This window comes from Halichoeres trimaculatus, unplaced genomic scaffold (genome assembly GCF_033239565.1).
Source record: "Halichoeres trimaculatus isolate MK-OKI-2021-1 unplaced genomic scaffold, fHalTri1.1 fHalTri1_scaffold_21, whole genome shotgun sequence".
NCBI lineage: Eukaryota > Metazoa > Chordata > Actinopteri > Labriformes > Labridae > Halichoeres > Halichoeres trimaculatus.
The window spans coordinates 523,273-546,308 of record NW_027437199.1 but is presented as its reverse complement, the minus strand read 5'-3'; the positions used below and the strand labels follow the sequence as shown (position 1 = coordinate 546,308).

The 23,036-nt window shown below is 42.5% G+C and overlaps 1 protein-coding gene across 1 annotated transcript; it reads left to right on the top strand.

The window, feature by feature from the left end:
- The first annotated feature begins 126 nt into the window (after positions 1 to 126).
- cpm (carboxypeptidase M) lies at positions 127 to 22,978 on the top strand. Its single transcript, XM_074698616.1, has 10 exons — positions 127 to 395; positions 2,644 to 2,808; positions 6,897 to 6,994; positions 13,385 to 13,557; positions 16,404 to 16,503; positions 16,582 to 16,687; positions 16,998 to 17,168; positions 17,464 to 17,616; positions 18,947 to 19,095; positions 19,427 to 22,978. Exons 1-10 carry the CDS (start codon positions 335 to 337, stop codon positions 19,688 to 19,690), a joined length of 1,440 nt encoding a protein of 479 aa, XP_074554717.1. The 5' UTR covers positions 127 to 334; the 3' UTR covers positions 19,691 to 22,978.
- The last annotated feature ends 58 nt before the right edge of the window (positions 22,979 to 23,036 follow it).

Genomic DNA, 23,036 nt, shown 5'->3' with positions numbered 1-23,036 from the left:
ATCTGTTTGAATGAAATAAACCATCCCAGTGTTTCATTCACAAACCTGTTGATTCTGTGCCCGCGCGCGCGCACTGGGACACACTTCTCAGTAAGCCCCGCCCCTCCCGGAGCGAGAGGGAGACCCGCTGCTGAATAAGTAACATTCATTCAGGGACACACAGACAGAAACGGACTCTGTGAAGTGTCAGTCTCCAGGAGCAGGAGTCCAGGACCAGGAGCAGGAGTCCAGGAGCAGGAGTCCAGGAGCAGGAGTCCAGGAGCAGGACCAGGAGCAGGAGTCCAGGAGCAGGAGTCCAGGAGCAGGAGTCCAGCCTCGCAGCCGGCGGAGGAGCATGTTGTTCGGACAGAAAACCGACAGAGGAGCCGGTGAGCGGACGGTCAGACCGCGGACAGGTAAGACCTGCGCGTGGCTGATTATCGATCCGCTATCAGCTGCTCCAGACCTTCCTCCTCCTCCTCTTCCTCCTGTTTATCCATAATGGGAGGATTTTCACAGAATACTCACACAGGTGGACACTGGCGCTGTTTCATGTTTTATCTTAAGTTAATGATTAATTTAGATTTCCATTTACAGGCAGGAGTTAGAGTATTATTTCAGTCTGGATTCATGTTTTTATTCTTATACCACATTTATTTTCATTGATATGTTGAAATAGTGGTTTTACTACCTGTTTAATAGTCCAAACTGCTCACTGTAGGTGATTTATTTTAGTAATATTAACAATATTTAACTTTAATATCTGCTGTAACTTACTGGGGAAACGTCTTTCAGTTTATAACTGTGGAAAGCAAAGGATTGTGGGGGAAAATACAGTTATTATACTTTGATACATTTACAGTAGCTCAATAAAATAAATTCAAATTATAAGAAAAAGAAAACCCAAACATTTTCTAAATAACAAATTAGGGTTTAACGTGAGTTTCAGGGTCCTTGAAGAAGTTGGAAGTCCCCTTTAAGAGCTTGAAGGGGCCTTGGAAGTGTCATTGAAAAGGTTTTAAGGTCCTTAGACTCTTCATGTTGTAGAGAGATGTTGGTTGGGATCCAGAAGATAAAGTCCAGAGTGACCTCAACAATCTGTGTGCTTTCCTGGACCAGAGATAAAAAGTTGTCAGACCTTGAAAAACTTTGAGATGTTTTATAAAAAGTCTCAGATGATAGAGATGTTGTTATTATTATTGTTGAAAGAAGCGGATGGGAGCCTTAGGGGTCATGGAAAGTATGATCGAGCTCCTTGAGGCGGTGGTTGGGATCCCTGATGATGTGGTCCAGGGCTTGGAAGGGTCCTTGAGGTGATTTTAAGGGTTTTGGAGACACAGTAGAAGTCTCTGATGAAGTTATAAAGGACCTGGAAGAGATCCAGGTTTTATGGAAGTTGTGGGAAACTCAGGAGTCCTCATCTCTGAGGAGTTTGGGTTTGATATTGATGAATTTCTTGATCTCCCTTTAACCAAACACTGGGTTAACTTCTGTGCCCTTGAGGTATTGTTATCTCCGGTCCTTGAAAACGTTTAAAGGCACCTTGAAAATCTTTAAAACATTGTTATGTAAGGAGGGTACAGTTTAGAAAACGTGAGAACATACCGTGACTGTTTTCATGACCTTTCCTGTCATCTCTCCATCAACATGATGGAGATAACACATCGCTCGTGACTTAATGAGCCCCCATGGTGTCTGTGTGTCTGAGCCGAACGATGTCACACACGACTGGGAACGTAAAAACCAGTTTAACCAGTCTGGAGAAGCATCAAACTGGAGATCCAGAGAGAGTGAAGTCATCAGTCAGACGTTTATCTCAGCTGATCTCATCAAGGTTAAAACAGGGAGACGTGATAACAGGAGGAAAAGATGGTTAGTTTCAGATATCTCATCAGCCAATCACGTGGCAGCAGCCCGGAGCGTTTGTAGACCTGACGTGCTTTCGCTGAGTGTTTTAACGACGTCTGGTTCGATGACAGGTGAAAACCTGAGCTCCAGCTTCTGTTGGTTTTCTGGAAATCAGCGACAGCTCCTGACATCAGTTACAGTAAGTTACAGAGAGTGACGTGGGCTGGTTTGTTAAGTCATCTAACCGTACGGTGATTGACAGCGTTCCTGTAATCACAGCAGACCCTGATGGGTTTACATCCCCGAGCAGAGGAGCAGAAACACGTGCCGAGCAGACAGAACAGAGAAGGATGAACAGGAATCAGAGTGTGTCTGCGTGTGGAGAGGAAAACCTCAGACCTGGTTTCTGTCTTTGTGCGCCCACACTGAGGCCTGGTATCTTAATGAATCAGTCTCACTCAGCTGAAGAGTTTAATTTGAAAGTCACCCTCCGCTTCCCGACTTTCTGGATGAGCGCTCCTCTTTCCATACAGCTGTGAACGCTCTGATCTCACTTCCCAGCATCCTCTGCTCCAGATAATTGCTTTTTATTATGAGTTCACAGCCATCCTCAAACACACAAAAGGCTTTGTGGAGCTGCCGTTTCATTTCCTCCGTACCGCTGCGTATTGTTCCTTTCAGACGCACTGAGACGGGGCTTTAACCCGCAGATTGTTCATCACTGACTCACCTCCCAATTACTCTGTGTGCTAATCAGCTGAGCTGCAGAATTAAAGATCACTCAGTGACGCTAACTTCCTGTTTCTCCTCCTGCAGGTGCAGCGATGAAGTACTCCCTCCTCCTCTTCCTCCTCCTCCCCTGTGCTTCCACGCTGGAGTTTCGTTACCACAACAACCGTGAGATCGAGCAGTACCTGGTCCAGATCAACGCCTCTCACCCTGACATCACCTACCTGTACAGCATCGGGCAGTCAGTCAAAGGTAACACACCTGTCTCCAGCTGAGTCCTGCTCTCTGAAGAGATCTCCTGATCCTGAAATTAAGACTTCCATATCTCATAATTACCACCGACTGCCTCAGACTCATGAGGAAAGAGCTCAGTAACCACGAGCTGTGGTCACAGGTGTGACACCGCCGTCTGACACCTGGGGACAAGTCCAGTTTGGATGCAACTGCTGGAGTTTCTCAACTTATCCCAAACTGATCCCGAGGAGGAGACTCACTCTGAGAGAGGAGCGACAAGTGTGTGTGAAGGAGTGTTCATCCCAGCCTCACACTCCTTCACACACACTTGTCGCTCCTCGGGATCAGTGCTGAATAAAGGTTTAAACTAGTGCTGTCAGGCGATTAAAAAAATTAATCTAATTAATTACAGGATTTGTAATTAATTAATCAAATTAATCACATTTTAATCTCATATCTGCTTAAGGTCCCAAAATAAAGATTTTGGATTCTAGGACATTAAAATTACATTAAGAGACATTAAAAAGTTTTATGGTTCTATCTTTACAAAATGTACACAGTCCTGCACCTAAGATAAGCTGATTTGATTTTTAGGACGGTTTTGCTTCTGGCACATTTTTACTCGATGTGGACTCAATTTTCACTGCAATATGAACTTCTATACTTCTATGAGGTCGGGAGAACCAGGGCTAAAGGCTAAAAACTGTGAGGAACTATGTACAAAACACTTTTTTCAAGTCTTGGATCAAAGAAAAGTGAAGTATTCTCAGTTTAACATGCTCTGAACACACAAACTGTTGCTGATTGGTGCAGAGCAGCCACAAGCTGAAACATGACACCAGGACGATGGAAGCAAATTTTCTAAGAATTCTTTAGATTTAAATACAGGACATATATCGATCATTCGGGGCTTGTTTAAAGCAGCAAAGAGTGTAAAATTATCTGTTTTTTACAGAATTGAGCAAACGGTTGATTTTCTGCAGATTTTCAAAAAGGACGTGTGAATTAACGAGATGTGGACAGCAGTTTAAAAAATCACTCTCCTTTACCGCCAGTTTAAAGCATGTTGCTGACGTCACGTGTGATGCATTCAGGGACAGTCAGAAATTTGAGAATCTGACGGGAACACCACTTTTTACAGCTTTTCAATAGGACAGACGGTTTGTAAATGCCAGACATTTAAAAGTAGGTGCGTCTTTGAACCCCCCGCAGGATTGTGATCCAGATTAATCTGCGTTAATTTTAATAACGTGTTAATTTGCAGTGTAATTAATTAATCTAATTAACGCGCTAAAATGACAGCCCTAGTTTAAACACATTTCACGTTACGTTTCTTTCTGCGGCTGGTTTAGACGACGTCGAAGCGTCTTCTCTGCACGCGCTCAGTGAAGGCGTCAGCTGCTTCAGTATCAGTGGGATATTGGTCACTAGGGCAACTATGACACAGAGTGACTAAGTGTGTGTGTGTGTGTGTGTGTGTGTGTCACTGTGTGTGTAGGTGTTGTGTGATCACATAAGTGGACTGTAAACGGTCGTTAATTAAATCTGGGACGGATTAACCTCGCCACACACGCACGCCACGCACACACACACACACACACACACACACACACACACACACACACACACACACACACACACACACACACACACACACACACACACACACAGCGAGCTAATCTGGGCTAATCTAGGACACCAGCTGGCTTGCATCCAAGGTGTGTGTGTGTGTGTGTGTGTGTGTGTGTGTGTGTGTGTGTGTGTGTGTGTGTGTGTGTGTGTGTGTGTGTGTCCATGTCTGTCTGCAGCTAAACATCATCCCCTCAGGTTGCTGAAATGACTCAAGAGCACTGTGGTTTCTGCCATGTGTGTGTGTGTGTGTGTGTGTGTGTGTGTGTGTGTGTGTGTGTTCTGCTCTGTGTGTGTGTGTGACTTGCCGAGGCTTGCTGAGGCTTCATTCACCAGCAGCTCTTGGAGTCAGACCAGTCAGAGGAGTGGTGTTTGTGTGGAAACGTGAACTGGTTTTAATCTGCAGAGACTGAGATGAAAACTGTCAAATCTGCAGCGACGTTCGTTAATCCCTCTGTAATCTGATTACATCATGAAAGAGTGATGTTGATAGTATCTCTGATTCACTCCCTGCTTCTCATGCAGGAGAAACACGTTTGGCTGCTTGATGACGTTACTGTTCTGGTTTTGTACTGGTTCTGTACTGGTTCCTGTTTTAGTTCAGGCTTCCGTTTCTCAGTGAACGTTAGCTCCAGTTTGAGTTTGAAGAAAGAGGAAATAAGCTTCTTATTTTCAGGAATAACGAGCACACATGAACTTTTGTAACACCCTAATGCTCATTTCAGAACTCTGAAACTGTTTTTGGCCTTTGAGCTTCGTGGATTAGTCAACAACGTTAATCCAAACAAAAATTAAGCCATGGAAAATAAACTTTTTCAACTTGATGACATGAAACGTTGTCAACGATAGTAGCTACGAGCTAATCCTGCTAATTCCAGCCCTTAATTTGGACCTTCATTATCACTTCCATGTGCCTCTGTGGAACGACACAACCAAAGGTGGGGAGAGCACATCTCCTCTGTCTGTCCATGTGCATCCAGTCAGTGTTGCTATATTTAGCTTTTAGTTTAGTTTCCGGACCCTCATGCCACTATTTTTTAAAAAAAGAAAAATATATAGCAAGTTTTTCTGGAGCTTGGAGACGCAGTCTCTCCCAGCTGCAGCCAGAGCAGATAACTGCATGCTTGTGTTGCCTTTAGGGCATTTGTGCTTTCCCCTGGATAAAGGAGGAGGGTTGTTGCTATGACATTCAAACAAACAAGTATTGATGGAAGAAAGTTCATGTGCAGATCGAAAATATTTATGAGCATCCATGTCTACATGTAAATACTCAATTATGTAAACTAGTTGATAAAGTCATTTAGTGACTCCTTGGACCGATAATAGAAACTTTCCTTACTGGAGAGTTGGAAACAACGCATAAAAAAAAAGCCAAGGCAGGGAAAGCATCAGCAAAGACCTCTATTAGTAAAGAACAGAGATACCATCAGTAACGTTGCATATAATATACTGATGAAAACAGACACAGCGTGGAAGGGGGACTGGGGTGGAGGTGGAGTGCCAAGTAGTTTGTAGGGAGAGCATCAGCAAAGACCTTCGTGGATACAGAACAGAGCTAGCATTAGTAACATTAGACATGACGCTGATTTGAATCAGACAGAGCATGGAAGGGCGGCTGGGGTGGATGTGGAATGCAAAGTGTTTTGCAGGTAGGGCATAAGCAAAGAGCTTCGTGGGTACAGAACAGAGCTAGCATCAGTAATGTTGAATAAAACACTGATGAAAACAGACACAGCGTGGCAGAATGAGCTGGGGTGGAGGTGGAGTGCCGAGTAGTTTGCAGGGAGAGCATCAGCAAAGACCTTCATGGGTACAGAACAGAGCTAGCATTAGTAACATTACATGTGACGCTGATTTAAATCAGGCACAGCGTGGAAGGGGGGGGCTGGGGTGGATGTGGAATGCAAAGTGGTTTGCAGGGAGAGCATCAGCAAAGACAACAGCAGTCAGACTAAAGCTGTTTAATTAGAACACACATTTGCCAATTTGAGAATTAGATGTGTAGGTGTAATTGGCTGAGTTGTCAGCTGATGAGGCCAGGTTTAAGCTTAGCTGATGCTCTGTAGGCCGAGCGTGACTTTGTGGCCAGCTGAAGGAAATGCTCCTCTCAATTTTCTTCTTCTTTTAGTCAAAGACATTAAACTTGTTGTGATTGCTCCCCCGATGTTGGAGGAATGAAATCACAAACTCGGCTAGCTACAATTGAGCGTGTTAGCATTGTGACTGTTAGCAGGTTGAAGTTAGCACTGAGCCTGAAGTAGCACAATGTCCAAGAAGAGCTCAACAGAGCAACAGCAACAACTTTTGGAATAGTTTTAACTTTACCTCTAAAAGTACAATCTTTCCAAAAGTTAGCATTCTCTTCTGATAGCCTCACTAAGTTTAAGCGTGCTAATGGATACAGAGTCTCAGATTCATCATGGTATCCAATAAAACCTGGTCTGGACTCTGTGTGAACCCTGCTCTCCCTCCCTCAGGTCAGCCGCTGTGGGTGTTAGCTCTCGGTGTCAGCCCTCACCGTCACACCGTTGGCATCCCAGAGTTCAAATACGTGGGGAACATGCACGGAAATGAGGTGAGACAACACACACATTCACACACATTCACACACACACCCGCACTCACTCACACACACAACAGGACCCCTCCCTTTGGACAGGAAGCTGGACTAAAAAGAGACTACAGAGATCAACAAAAGGCATTCAGAGTCACACACACTGCACACACACTTTTGAATTCAGTTGACAGGCTGGGAGTGTGTGTGTGTGTGTGTGTGTGTGTGTGTGTGTGTGTGTGTGTGTGTGTGTGTGTGTGTGTGTGTGTGTGTGTGTGTGTGTGTGTGTGTGTGTATGTATGTGTGTGTGTGGGGGGGGTGGTCCAGCTAACAACGTTGAGTCAACATTAAAATATTTGGCCACATTAACAAACCAATGGCTGCAGACTGCAGAGCAACCTGACAGGTGAGAGTCAGAGAGAGAGCATCAGCAAAGACCTCCATCAGTGGCTCAAAGAAAAAAAGACAAACTGCAGAGAAACCCGAAGTGTTGGGAATCCGTGTGCCATAACGTCCACTCACACCAAAACCAATAAATTGGTTGATTTTAATGACTAAAAATATCTTCATATGCAGCAATCAGACTTTTCTTTAATATTTGTTGCTCTGTACTTTAATATAAAGACGTAAAATTAAAAGTTTGGGAGCTTAAGTCTGGAAATGCAGGGTCTGCCTTTGGTAAAACACATTTAATGAGTGACTCTGACTCTCTCACACTGTAGCTGCTCCTTCCTGCTCTCTGATTGGTCACATGGTCACTGTATAACCCAGTTACTCAACACTCATAATGTTTGACCTCCAGATTAAACTTTGGCCTCTGGCTGGTCACCATTTAGTCCCTGAGAAAACTGACCCACTTCATGTTTTAGTGCAGCAGCTGATCCATTTCAGGAGTTTCCCCCAAACGTCAGCTCCTCCTCCTCTCCATCAGCTCAGTGTGGTTCAGTCCTAAAGGAGGTCCATCTCTGAAGATTCAGTGATAGCTAGCTGGCTAATCACCAGTAGGTGATTAGCTATCATGCATATGATAGACATCCAGGTCAGAATGGACCCATGTTGATATGTAGGGCACATCTGGGAGGCCCATCTGGGACTCTGCCAAATGTACCCTCAGTTTCCAAAAAGGCCCCACATGGGTTAACCCAGATCAGGGGAGGACGGTCCCTCGATGGGCTGCATAGTGTTTTTGTTTTTTCACACTTTTTTTACACTCTTTTTATTTAATTTTTGGAACAAGAGGCAAACATATGCATACATGGGTGAAATAACACGGTCAATCAAAAATAAATACATAAATAAATAAATAATGAATGAATGAATAGAAAAAATAAATAGGTTATAAGGTAACCAAGTATAATGGAGAAAAAATTATTTCATTATTATAATAATAATAATAATAATAATAATAATATTAATATTGTTGTTGTTAATAATAATAATAATAATAATAATAATGATTAAAATAATATTAAATGGATATAGAAATAAAAACAGATGGAGTTAGATTATATATTTTAAAAAATAATTGTGTATGCAAAAAAAAAAAAAAAATAAATAAATAAAAGTAATATAAGAAATATACCATTACATTTTAAAACTTTATAAAATAATGAAAAATTAAAAAATAGAATAATAATGGATTTAAAGAGAAACAATGTTAAGAGTAAAAATAAATTAAATAAAAAAAGAATTGAATTAAAAATGAAAATATACATAAAAAATACGAACAGCTGTGGGGTGATTTTATTAAAGCATCTCAAACACATGATTAAATCCAGTAACCAGCATTAGAAGAATAAATTTGGCCATTAAAACAAACGGACCGAATAACTGTGGTCTTTTCCTGCTGAATCCAAACCGACCGTCTCTTCTTACTCCCTGTGGACCGAGCTGCTGCTGCGTGTCCACAGTCCACGTTTGGTGTCAGAACCCTGAACTTGCCACTTCCTGTAGCACTTCATTAGAGGGATTGGGAGCGGATGATACAGAGTGAAATTTGGCTGCTAATGTGGGATCTTCATGTGTTTATGTGGCTCCCCGCTGAACGCCTCAGACTGTTTCTGTAGGACTGTGGGGAGGATTTCTTTAGTCCCAACAACAGCCACGCTCTGCTGTACTCACAGTTAGTGTTTCAGATTACAAAGAAAAAAAGGCTCTGATAAATCATCTGTTGGAAAAATAAACCTCTCAGCTCATGAAAAGTTTTTCTCAGCCATCATTCAAAGCGTCAGCGTTTAATAACTGACGCTGATCAAACACAGATGAAGAACAGGCCGAGCTAACTGAGCAAAGGAAACTCTCAGCGACCTCTGACCAGCATCTGGTCGCCGTGGTGACGGCCTACAACAGCTGACCGCACACTGCATATGTGTGTGAAAGTAAGTGGAAATGTCCTTAAATAGACAAGTCACGCCCGGACACACACACACTCACACACACACATACACACACTCAGCAAACAAAGTCAGTGGAGTGTGTCGGGTCAGAGGAAACTCCAGAAAAAGGCCTTTTCACTGGGTCCACACACACACACACACACACTCACAAACACACACACACTAGGACAGCAGGAAAGAAGCCTCTGTAGGCAGCAGGAAAGTTTTTGTGCAGAGATTTATCTGTTTGTTATCGGATATTTAAAGAAAACTCTTGAAGTGAATTTTGTCTCTGACAGGATTTTATGTTTGACGCTCGTAAACACTCGTCACTGTCTGTTTTAACTTTTGGACAAGAAGAAGAAGAAGAAAGTGTCACTTTAAGCTGTGTCAGCAGCGTCACAGAGGAGACGATGAGCCTGATCAGCTTGATCTGTCTCCAGTGCTGCCCCCTAGAGGCTGCTGAGTTCATTACTCTGCTGTGGCTGTGGAGGGAAACAAAGGTCATCCTGTCAGTCAGAGCAGAGGAGCTGCTGTGATTGGCTGTTTTATTTTGTAGCTGTGTGTGTGTTTGGGTTTTCATGTGCTTCCTGTTTTATTTTGAAGTTCTTGCTCCCTTCCTGTCCTCGTGTGTTTCCCTCCTCTTCGATTAGCCTCATTTGGGCCTCCAGCACTGACACACCTGGACAGATTGCTGTTTCTTGTTATTTGGCTCTAATGAAGGTTTTATCAAACCTGATGATGACCCATTGTTTGTGTTTGTGAGACTCACCCGTTCCTCCTGTACAGCCCTTGTTTTGTACGTTCTGCTGTTTGTGTAAAAACTGTTGGTGCGTGCTCTTTGGCGTCACGCAGTTTCTAAATCCAGCCCTGAGAGGAAACCGTGTTGATTAGCAAAAACAGGAAGTTAATGTCCTCTGTGCTGCAAGAAATCAAACCCAGAGAGACAGGAAGTGTTCAGATTGGCTGAGGCCGTAGTCGTCATCGATCTTACTGTCTGAATGATCTGATCTGAGTTTAAGAAGAGACACTTCTCACTCCTTCCTTCACACATTAAGCTAACTGCTTATTTAACCTCTCTGTAATCTGCTCACACCACCTCAACACGCTCAGATTCACTCAGATTCACTCAGATTGACTCAGATTGACTCAGATTGACTCAGAGGCCTGTAGCTGATGTTATCAGCCCCACAGCTTTGACTTTCATATTCCTCAGCTCTCACTGCGTCTGTTTAACCATGACGGTGCAAAGTGAAGTTTCAGCCACTCTCTTTCAGAAAGTGTTTTCTGTAGGAAAGATTTCACTCAGGACATAAATCACAGAGACGTGGTGCTGGATGTTGGTGCAGCTCAGAGAGTTTCCCATCAGCTGTTTTGGAAGGATCACTGTAACTCCTGTTCGGTTGTTATTGGTACCAGAGGATGAATAATCATGACTCAGACTTGATAGCAGCACCAGAAAAGATAGAAAAGACCCAAATTTAGGTTTTAAGGAGTGCATGTCATTGTGGTTGTGTAGAGGAACCTCTGGATGGACTCAGTTTGGTTTTTCACGGGGGATGAAACTTGGACCTGACTTCTTATGTTGCTCTGAGACTCCTACCCATCAGCCGCGTTGGAAGGCTCTTTTTTTTTTTAGCATAATGATAATTTGTATGACCATTCATTGTCCCCTTGAGATAAATATTCTCAATTTTTTGCGAATCTTTTTAAATTTCACAGTGTTTTGAAATTTTTTTTTTAAATTTATTTATTTATTTATTTATTTATTTATTTTGCACATTCTAAAAATTTCAAACTTTCCTATAATATTTTTGGCAGATTTTTTTTATGCAACATTTTAAAAAATATATATTTAAAATCTTTAATTTTTGCATTTCTTTGACCATTTTTTTAATTTTGCAGAAATAAATCATTTTGATTTTTTCAACTTTGCAAATTCTTGAAATTTCTTAATTTTCTGGAAATCTTTGCAAATTTTTAAAAAATTCAATTTTTTCAAAAATGTTTTGCACGTTTTTGATAATTAAAAAAAACACATTACATGTACAATTTCATAAGTAATTAATACTTCTTGTTAAGTAGTTTTGCACTAGATTCTTACTTAACATGGATTCTTCTAACCACTTTTTCTGTCTTCATTGTGAAGATAAAGCAGATTTTGTGGCTCCTGAATGACTTTAATCCAGCAGAGTTAAGGAGAAAATGGCTCCAGTGAAAGTAATGGTTGAAGACCCCTGATTTAAAAAAAACTTTTTGGCCGTCAGTTTAAAGTTTAAGTAAATTATCTCTTGCTTTTATCGTCCTCTGGATATTTGCAGTCTTCTGGTTTTTAGTGGATTATTCCTTTAACGTTCAGGTGGATTGTAAAGTCATTCAAAGTTGGTTCATAGCGGCAGTCGTGGTCTCCAGATGTTGAGACTTCAGAGCTGGATCCTGATTTTTCCAGGTATCACTTTGTGAAAAGCTTTTTCTCATGGCTTTTCCTTTTGCCAATCAATAACAAACTGTAGTATTTGAGTCCTTTTTAAGATTGATGTGTTTGTGATTTTGTCCTAGATACTCAGACTAATCCTCAGATTCTACCTGAAGCTTTCTCATGACTTATGGATGTATTGTTTTGTATTGTTTTGTCTTTCACATCAGAAAAACGAGCCTAATTGAATTGATGAAGTCAATTTTCTTGAGTTTTTGACATAAAGTAAGTAAAATATCAGGAGGTTCAGGTCACACGTCTGAAAGTACAGACAGTTTATTGTGCTGAGGACAGAAAGAAGAGAGGGAGGGAAGAAGGAGGCGTTTAAACGAATGTTTGAGGAGAACAGAACGACGGCCTGAGGCTAAGCTAGTCCTGACGTGTGTGTAGCAGCTGTACACACACACACACACACACATACACACACACACCTTTCCCACCCTTCTCTCTTTCTTCCCCCTGAGGCTCTCATTCATTCACAAAGTTTTTCTTGTTCATCCCCTCCCGACCGTCCAATCAGCCGCCTGTCTCTGACAAACAGCCCCCGACTCGTCTCCGGGTCTGGTTACCGTTTCTAGCTGACTCACTACATCACTTCCTGCGTCATGAGGGAACACGCCGACTGCTGAGACGAATGTCAGGCCGTAAAAAAATCACTCTCATGTGGGCTGAAGCTGGGTGAAGGTGTGTACCTGGGAGGGAAAGTCAAAGTGGATGATGAGGAGCACCAAGCCCTGCATGACTCACTGCTCCTGATAAACCCACAGGGAAAAAATAAATAAATAAAAAACAAAACCACAGAAAAAAAACTAAAAAAAACTTAAAAATGAATATAACCACTGGAAAAAAAGTTAAAAATAAAAAAACAAAACCATAGGAAAACAACTAAAGAAACTAAAAGATAAACAAAACCATAGGAAAAAAGAACAAAAAAAAACTAGAAAATAAACCAAAGGAAAAAAAAGAAAAAAAAAGAAAAAAGAAAAGACAACACAGAAAGAAAAAGATAAAAAGCAAACAACGATAATAATAATAAAACCACAGAAAAAAAAATAAAACCAAAAAAAACTACAGGACAAAAATCAAAACCAAAAATAAAAAATAGAAATAAAGATAAAAGAATTAAAAAAAAACACAGGGAAAAAAAACTGAAGAAATAGAAAAAAAAAAAAACTTTAGGAAAAAATAAAAAAAAATAAAATTAAACTTTAGGGGAAAAAAAACTAATAAATAAATAAATAAGAAAAACCTCAGGAAAAAGAAAGGAAAAAAAAAAAAAAAGGAAAACCAGGGGAAAAAATAAAAATAAATAAAAAATAAAATAAATAAATAAGTAAAAAAGAAAAAAGAAAACCACAGGAAAAAAATGAAAATAAAACAAAAAATTAAATAAATAGAAAAAAGAAAACCACAGGAAAAAAATGAAAATCAAAAATAAACAAGACATGAAACCACAGGAAAAAAGAATAAATTAAATTAAGAAAAATAAAACAAAATAAAATAAACCCACAGAAACCCCAAACCTCTGATCATGTTTTTCCTTTGATTCACTTTTTTCAGGTTCTGGGACGTGTCCTGCTGCTGCAGCTCATCGATGACCTGGTGCGTGGTTATCGTAACAAAGAAATGTGGTCGCTGCAGCTTCTGAGCAGCACTCGGATCCACATCCTGCCGACCATGAACCCTGACGGCTTCGACGCCTCGGACACAGACTGCACGTACAGCACGGGAAGGTACTGCAGAGGTTTTCATACCGGACTGAGACCGTGTTTGGTTTCAGGGTGTAAACGGGGTCCTCTGACTCTCTGAGGGAGCCTCTGGTGGACACTTGAGGAACTGACGCTGAGGAGCGCCAACTACTGGATCTCAGGCGCTTCATACACAGTCATGTGTTTCAAAGAGGGTTTAAACACATGTGTGTCTGTGTGTGCATGTGTGTGTCTGCTCAGCATGTCAAAACCAGACTTTAAAGACACACACACACACACACACACACACACACACACACGTAGCCGACATGTAGACTATAGACTAAACTATGCGACGCTCCAACGCCCAAAACACTGTGATAGGCAGGAAAGCAGACACACAGTAGATCTGTATCTCACACACACACACACATACACACACACACACACACACACACACACACACACACATAGATCAGTGTCACAGTAAAAGCCTTTAAGTGTCCAATTATAAATGTTTGACTCCTGCTAATGTACCGTGCCTGAGTGTGTTTTCATGTCATTGTGGGGACCTTCGTCTGTTCGCACACGCTCAGTACGCGGCCTGGCAGCGTGATGGTGGAGACGAGAGTCTGAAACGTTACAGTGAAGAGTTTAGATCTGAGTCCTGTTAAAGTAAAGAGTGTGTTTGAGGTCACTGCTTTCCACGCCGTATAAGGAAACGTCCTCGTCTCAGCCAATGAGAGGAGAGCAGCAGTTAGAGACGAACATTAACGGATTTAAAGAAGCAAAGTTTATATTTGACTGACAGATTTTCCTGAAACCACAGTCCACTGCAGAAAACTCACACTGAGTTTTGAATTATTTCCTGTTTCTGTCCTTTAAAAATATACAATGAGTGGTTAAGGAGTCGTTTAAACCAGGGGTTCCCAAACTTTACTACACCAAGGCCCCAAACAGCATCTGTCTCTGGCTGGGGACCAACTTCAAGAAAGTTTTTCAAACATTTATTTCAGGTTGGGTCTAGAGATGGGCATTGATAAGATTTTATCGATATCAATGCCCTTATCGATTCTGCTTATTGATTCAGTTCTTTATCAATTCCCTTATCAATTCCTACTTTTTCAAGTGAATAAATATGTAATTGGTCACTGGATCTCGATACCTCCCAAGGTAAATATACAGAAATAAGTAAAAATTGCACGTCATGTAACGTTGATGTACAGTTTTGTAATGTTATTGACTCAAGTAGGCCATCTAGTGTCTCGAAGTGGTTACAGCATTATTTTAAGTTGTTTGTAACCTTGCCATAGTTTTGAAACTAACCATGAGTCTAACTTTTCTTTCATTTGCTTGAAATTATTTAGACATTTGGAGTTCTGAGTATTGAGTAAAAAGAGAGACCACACTGTGATGAAAGTTGAAATTCTACTCTGAAGCCAAGGTTATACCAATGGATGCTAACTGCTAGCGTATTAATGCAATTTTTTGTATACAATAGCATCAAGCTAACGCTATTTTGTTTGTTTTAAATGTATTAAATAGGAATCTCCTGTGACAGAGTAATTTAGATTCCTGTGTTCAGTTTGTCAGAAAAATTTCAGGGTAGAAATCCTTAAACAGGGTTTTCTTGGGAAATGTTAGCTAACTGCTAAGCTAAGAAAGTTGCGGCAGACTAGTCACAGAAGGTTGTGCAGCTCTGGCATAGTGTAAAGAATTGATAAGGGAATCGTTAAGCACAAAGGCTAACGATATCGATGGATTGGAACATTTCTTATCGATTCTCAACAGGAACCGGTTTTCGATTCCCAACACTAGTTGGGTCTGATCCTCCTGATGTTATAGAGGGCAGATCCACAAGACCGTGAAAATAAGGCCACATGAAGCTTAAAGGTCAGCTGGTCATCAGTCAGGACACCTAGATTTCTGGCAGAGTTTGTGGCACAAGTTGAATGTTATTAAAAAAAAACAGATTCTAGTTTTTCCCTTCCCTCCATTTTTTGAGACCCCGCTTGTGCATCCTTGCGGCCCTCTAGAGGTCCACGCCCCCTACTTTGACAACCACAGATTTAAACCCTGTTTATAAAAACAGCATACTCTGCCTTCACACTGAAGTTATGTTACAGTTTAATGAAAAATGTATTTTTATTTTAAATCTGATGCCAGGAACATGTTTTAATAAAACATCCAGAAAGTTTGGACGAAACTTCAAAAAAAGCAAAGTGCATAAAGTTTAGTTATGCTAAAATAAAACAGCTGGAGTGACACGACAAATTGATTTCCTCAAAGTAAAATAAGAGAGAGTTGGTGGATTTCATCATCTAAGAAACTAAAAACAACTTATAAAGACTGAAAGAGTCTGTAGGAATCTCTGCACAAAGGCAGCACAGCTGTAAAAACAGACATGTCTCTGTAGTGGAAGTCGCTGCATGGACTAGAAATGTTGTGTTAGAAACGATAACGTCTGACATCCTGAATCAAAAGCTTAAAATGTCAAACACAGACAGGACGGAAAGAAACTCAGGTTGATCAGTCTTCTGAGCGTGATCTCCACCGTCGGTTTCAAAGCCGCTCCAGGCGTCCCTCAGTGACCTGTGACATCATCAGGTCATGTGATTACAGGCCTCTGAAAACCCCTCTTGTCTTTCTGAGGGTGGTGAACTCCTCTAAACTGTCCTCAGCGGAGTTGACGGGCGTTAAGAGTCTTCTTTATAAACACAGAGGAGGTCACATGACCATGGGAAAGATCTCTGACAGCAGCTGGTGTTCCTCTGCACTGACGGTTTCCACACACTCTGAGTCTGACACCATCAGTCACCTCTCACATGTGATGTTTAAAGAGACAGATCAGCCGCTGACCTCTGACCTCTGCTGACCAATCTCTGCTTCAGGTTCAACTCTCGCGGCGTGGATCTGAACAGGAACTTCCCGGACGCCTTTGCTGGTCTGAGGAAGCAACAGCAGCTGGACGAGGAGAAGAGGGAGGCAGAGGTTGATGAGGAAACGTTTTGTATCGTTCAGTTTGAAAGCATCAGCTTTAACAGCGTTTAACGAGGTGTGTTTTTCCAGGTGAGGGCCGTGATGAGCTGGTTGAGGACGGAGAGTTTCGTCCTCTCTGCAAACCTTCACGGAGGAGCTCTGGTGGCCAGTTACCCCTACGACAACAGCAACGGAGGTAAAGATACACAAGGTCACTCTTTGAAAAGAAAGGAAAACAGGATCCTCAGCGGTGGACCAGGTGTTCGTTTATCAAACTCCAACATTTCTCAGACGATAGCTTCCTAAAACAACACGTCCCTGAAACTGAGACTAAACTCGGTGGTCCACAACAACCCTGGAGTCAGTGTTTGGTTTTCACAGATTAGATTATGTGAAGGTACAAAGCAGAGACAGGAAGCAGAGAGCAGGCTCTGACCCTCCACAGGCAGACTTCTTGGTTGTTTAACGCACAGAGGGTTAACGGCGGCGCCCTGTGTTTATCTCAGGCAGCGAGCTGATGAACGGCGCCAGCCTCAGCCCAGACAACGACGTCTTCATCCACCTGGCCAAGGTGTACTCCTACAACCACGGCTCCATGCACAAAGGCAACCGCTGCTCGGACAGCCGGCCGTTCCTGGACGGCATCACCAACGGGTACCAGTGGTATCCTTTACAAGGTGTGCAGACAGGACACACACACACACACACACACACACACACACGCACACACACACACACACACACGCACACACGCACACACACACACACCTCTGGTTTCCAGCAGCAGAAACTTGATCCCTGAAACCTGATCAGTTCACCTGAGAGGACGGTTCAGAGCGGCTTCAGATGTCACTTCCACTGATGTGATTTCCACTGCACACGCTCAGTAATGTGTGTTTGCTTCATGTGTGTGTGTGTGTGTGTGTGTGTGTGTGTGTGTGTGTGTGTGTGTGTGTGTGTGTGTGTGTGCAGGTGGGATGCAGGACTATAACTACGTGTGGGCTCACTGTCTGGAGCTGACTCTGGAGATCTCCTGCTGTAAGTTTCCTCCGGTCGGAGAACTTCCCGCTCTGTGGACCGAGAACAGGAAGGCTCTGCTGGCCTTCATCCAGCAGGTTCACCTGGGTCAGTACCTGTCTGTCTGCCCACCTGTCTGTCTACCCGTCTGTCTGCTCACCTGTCTGTCTGCTCACCTGTCTGTCTACCTGTCTGTTAACCTGTCTGTCTACCTGTCTGTTAACCTGTCTGTCTGCTCACCTGTCTGTCTACCCGTCTGTCTGCTCACCTGTCTGTCTACCTGTCTGTTAACCTGTCTGTCTGCTCACCTGTCTGCTCACTTGTCTGTCTGTCTACCTGTCTGTCTACCCGTCTGCCTGTGTCTTACCCATCGTCCTTCTTCCCCAACACACCTGAATGTTTTCCTGGCTGCCTGTCTGTCTGCCTCCATGGCTCTACCTTTGTTTTCACCTCTTTTTTACACCTGTCTCTCTTTGCTCTTACCTGTCCGTTTTTTTTTTATTTTGTTTGTCTATGAGTACCTTATTTTTGTTTACCTGTTTTTATTTTACGTATCCACCTTGATTTTTTCCTATCCGTCTGTTAACTCGCCTGTCTACCTTTGTCTACCTGTGTGATCACCTGGTTACCTGTTTGTGCTCTCTGTTACCTGCATGCTCACCTGTCTTCTCTCTTTGCTAGTCTCCTTATTGGTTTACATATCTGTCTGCCCACCTGTCTGTCTACCTGTCTGCCAGTGTCTTACCCATCATCCTTCGTCACGCTCAGTGGATACCAACACACCTGAATGTTCTCCTTGCTACCTGTCTGTCTGCCTCCTTGGCTCTACCTGTCTGTCTCTGGCTCTACCTGTCACCTGTCTCTCTTTGCTCTTACCTGTCTGTTTTTTGTAAATATGTTTGTCCATAAATCCCTTATTTTTGTTTTACCTGTTTTTTACGTATCTACCTTGATTTTTTCCTGTCTACCTTTGTCTACCTGTGTGATCACCTGGTTACCTGTTTGTGTTCTCTGTTACCTGCATGCTTACCTGTCTTCTCTCTTTGTTAGTCTCCTTATTAGTTTACCTGTCTGTCCACCTTTTTAATTAACCTGTTTGTTTGTTTACCCAGCCTCTGTCATTCACCTGTCCTCTCACCTGTCACCTGTCCTCTCACCTGTCACCTGTCCTCTCACCTGTCACCTGTCCTCTCACCTGTCACCTGTCCTTTACCTCTTTGATCTGTAGCTGAACGTTTTCTCTGAACCTTCTGTCTACCTGTTTAATAACGAGGTCAATAACTGTTATCAATCTTTTTCATAACTGTTATTGATAACTCAACCTTATCTACCTGTGTGTGTGTGTGTGTGTGTGTGTGTGTGTGTGTGTGTGTGTGTGTGTGTGTGTGTGTGTGTGTGTGTGTGTGTGTGTGTGTGTGTGTGTGTGTGCTGTATTCAGGGGTCAAAGGTCAGGTGCTGAATGCCTCAGGTATTCCCGTCCAAGATGCAGAGGTGGAGGTCAAAGGTCGTAAGAACATGAGTCCGTTCAGGACGGACAAACATGGAGAGTACTACAGACTGCTGCTGCCAGGAAACTACACCTTTACAGTACGTCACAGACCGACACAGCGACATCTAGTGGTGGAGCGTGAAACGTATTTGGTTTATTTTGAACCTCCTGTTTCCTCTCTGACTCTGGGATCTTTTAAATCAGGGTTAGGATGAAGTTAGAGAGTGGAAAGAACATGTTTTATCTGGTGTGTCCTCCCCTCAGGACGCTCCAAAACCAGATTCTTTGATCCACTTTAATTTTCCTGAACACGTAAAACATCCATGAAATCGATGCTAACTATCAGGAGCGTGAAACAACGTCCCTGCTGCTTCTTTCAGCTGACTCCATCAAAGCTTGACGCACTTCTTTCTGCTCCTTCGTCACCAGGTCCGCTACCCGGGCCACGAGGTCTTAACAGAGACTCTGAACATCCCTCATGGTCCTGATCAGTACTCTGCCATGAAACACAACTTCCAGCTGCGACAGGTCACCTCAGGGAACGGCAGCGCCGCAGCACAGCCCACCCCGACTACGCTGACCACCAAGCCTTTCCTAAACCTCACAGGGGGCGGAGCCATCAACCAGCAAACGTGGACCAGGCTGGGTGTGATATCTGGGCTGCTCGGAGTGCTGCGATCCCTGATCCACTGAGGAAGTGGGTCACTCAAGAACTGGTCCACCAGAGACTCCTGAGAGAGGCGTCTGAGGCCGACAGCTCTGTCACCACCGAGCCATTCTCCTCGAGAGGTGACCAGGCTAGCGTTACCGCTGAACGCTCCTGTGGTTGTAGCCTACAGGTGGTGCTGTCTTCTGATTGGCTACTTTTATGGAAGATGTTTTAAAACTTGAACAAAGCGGGGGTGTACTTAGTGAGCTCATCAACACTTTAAATATCCAACTTCTCACATTAAAAACATGTACTTTTAAACTGCTGTAGCTAGCATGCTAATAGTTAGCATTGCTAGCAACCGGGAACAAGCTAGCTGGTATGAAGCTGGTTTCTGTACAGTAGCACAATTGTAACTAGTGAGGTAAAATGTATCAACCAGGGCAAAGCTAGCTCGTTGGCTAATTAGCAGTTTTTGCTACTGAGATAACGTCATAAAATGATTCATTTTTCATATCCAGAGGAATAATTGGCAAAAAACTATGAACAAAACAACTTTTAAACTAGACAACCAGCAAAGCTAGCTTCTATGCTAACAAGTATTTAAAATAACCCACAATTTTTGAAGGTGTTCTGAAAACAGCTTCATTTTTTAGCTTGAATTTAACTTGACTCTTTCCAGTTAGCATCCTCGACCGAACTTCCCGGTGTTGTTGTGGCGCTCTGTCAGGTAAAGGCGGGAAAAGAAGGGGTGAAAGTGTGATGGGGCGATGGTTTTATCATCCAGAAATGTTGCAGAGCTGCTCCAAGCGTTGTTTTATTGCTAGCTAGCATGTCCTGTCATCGTTTGCTGATACTGGGAGTTTACCAGACAGCACGTAGCATTGGTGCAATAGCAAAAACAGTCACAAACATGGCCGACACTAGCTTCATCTAGCATTACAGAAGCTTATTTGACTGGCCAGCTCTCCCTGAAACTGGGAGACACCCGATGCTAACACGAGTTGGAGCTAACAGCTACAGTGGTTTAAGTGCATGTTTAATCCAACGCTTGGTGAATTCTGTATCTCGATGAAAAGAAAAGACGACATCTCAGGGTTGTAGTCGCTAACAGCAGCTCACAGCTCGGTCACACAGGTCGAAGGACTTTAGTGTCAGCCTGTACCATCAACACGCCTCTCCTCCTCCTCTGCCTCAAGAGCCTCAAGTTGACGGAGGAGTCACAACAAAAGATCAAAACAACCACAGAAACTCAAACATTTCTCCAGCTGACCCTCAGAAAGAGGAAGTCTGAGGTCTGTTTGGGATTTCTTGAGCTGACAGCCGGTCGGACCTCCACTTCTGCTGGGAAGGAGTGAGAGTTGTGTCAGAGACCTTTAAAGCTGTTTTCGGAGCGGGTTCATCCCGGCCTACGCGTGGATATCTCAGTCATCAGGTGTTGAAATTGTTACGACACGAGCTGTGAAATGTAGCGGTTCTGGTGACGCTGCACATTAATCATCTGAACTCAGAGGTGCGTTTGATTTACAGCGCTGCAGAGCCAAGTCATCAGGCGTGTTCAAACAGGCGTTCATTCTTTGTGCCGCGTTCACGCCGAGGAGGGTTAACCATTCCATTCATGCCGAGAGAAAAGCGTCTCACCTTGGGGTTTGGGGTCCTGAGTCCGGTCTGAAAAATGAGTCTGAGGGTCACAGGGTGAAACAAGGAGCTGAAAATGAGCAACAGTATCGCTCCCTGGTCTTTAGTGAGACGTAAACCTCATGAAACTCTTTAAAAACTGGTCAAAGTTAAGGATCTGATTTCCCCAACACATGGCCCTGTTTTTAAAATAATCCAACCAGATTAAAACTTTCAGATTGAATCAAATCAAACTAGAATAGATTAATTAATCTGTTTGTGGTTTTAATTCAGATGAAACTTTCAGTTTTTGATATTAGGTGATAAATGAATAAATTTGATTCAAATAACAAAGACATTTTCTAAATATTTTGCCGATTTGTGAGCTAAATGAGCTAAATATAAATCACATTTTTGACATTCAGTTACGGAAATGCTCAGTTTGCAAAAAATAAAAAATAGATCTTGTCCCCACAAATTCCTTTTTAAAATATCTGTGAATATCACAAATATTTTTTAGTTGTTTTATGCAAAGCTGCAGTGAGTAAATTTTGGCGCCCCCTGTGGACCAACTATGCGGTGCAAAGTTCCAAAAAAACTGAGAATATAATTTTTCTAATGTGAATTTTAAGTAAATGATCATAAAACAGTTTTAAAATCACCAGAGAAAAACAAAAATCTTGCATTAACAGCAAAATTTGCTTAAGATTTATCGCTTTTTAGTATTTTTTTTATTCAGTTAATGAATTCATATGGATAGTTGGTTGGCTTTATGTGCTAAAATTTAAAGGAGAAGATCAAAAACATCAGGAAACATGTTCAACACTATCCCACAAACCTCTCATGCTGCTGAAATCCACAATTTCCTGAGTAGTTTTAAAATAATTTCACGAATTTTAGGATCTGTAGTCCCCCAGTTTGTTACTCACCTCATATAAAAGTATTTAGAAAATAACATTAGTGAGAATTATCTGTTATTGTTGACTTGATTTGATGTCAAACTGTTCATTTTCTCTACAAACCGGGGGTGTAACAGGAGTGTCAGTGTTGTAGCCGTTGCTAAATGTGTTGGTTGATGCTGGTTAAATTAGAAAACCAGGTCAGCTGGTGACTGGGAATCGACCCACCTGAAACGTGAGAAGGCCTCGTCCTCGGCTAACACGCCATCTGCACACAGCATATATTTATATTCACTATTTATATTTAGACGGATCACTTTCTATAACACAGAGTGTGAGAATCTGATTTAACTCGAGGTCAGAGGTCAGCGTCCTCTCTCTGCTGCCTTCAGCCCTCACTTTAACCTCTGATTTGCCAAATCCTGGATCAGGTTTTTCTACTTTTGTACTGTTTGATACTAAAACCCTGCTTCTTTGAAACTCTCCGTGCCATGCTGTTGTTATTGTTGTTGATGTTGTTGTTGTTGTGACTGCAGGCTTCAGTCACGTTTACCACACCAGACCTCGTCAGTTTTTACCGTTCATGTGTCTCTGTCCTGTGAAACGCCGGCTTGAAGTGACCCGTCACTGAGTCGGCGTGCTGAAGGATCCTCGTTTAACGAACACAACAGAAACGTTTGGTGTAAACTCTGTTAATTCCATCTGTTGACATTTTGTACACATTAAAACCTGTAACATATGATCTGAGGTGTTAGTTTTGTTGCTTCTTGAAATCTGATTGTCAGCACAGTGCTCTGTAAACGACGCAACACTGCCCCCCTGTGTTCAAAATGAAGAACTACAAGTACAGGCAGCCTCAGCTCTTTTTTTCAGG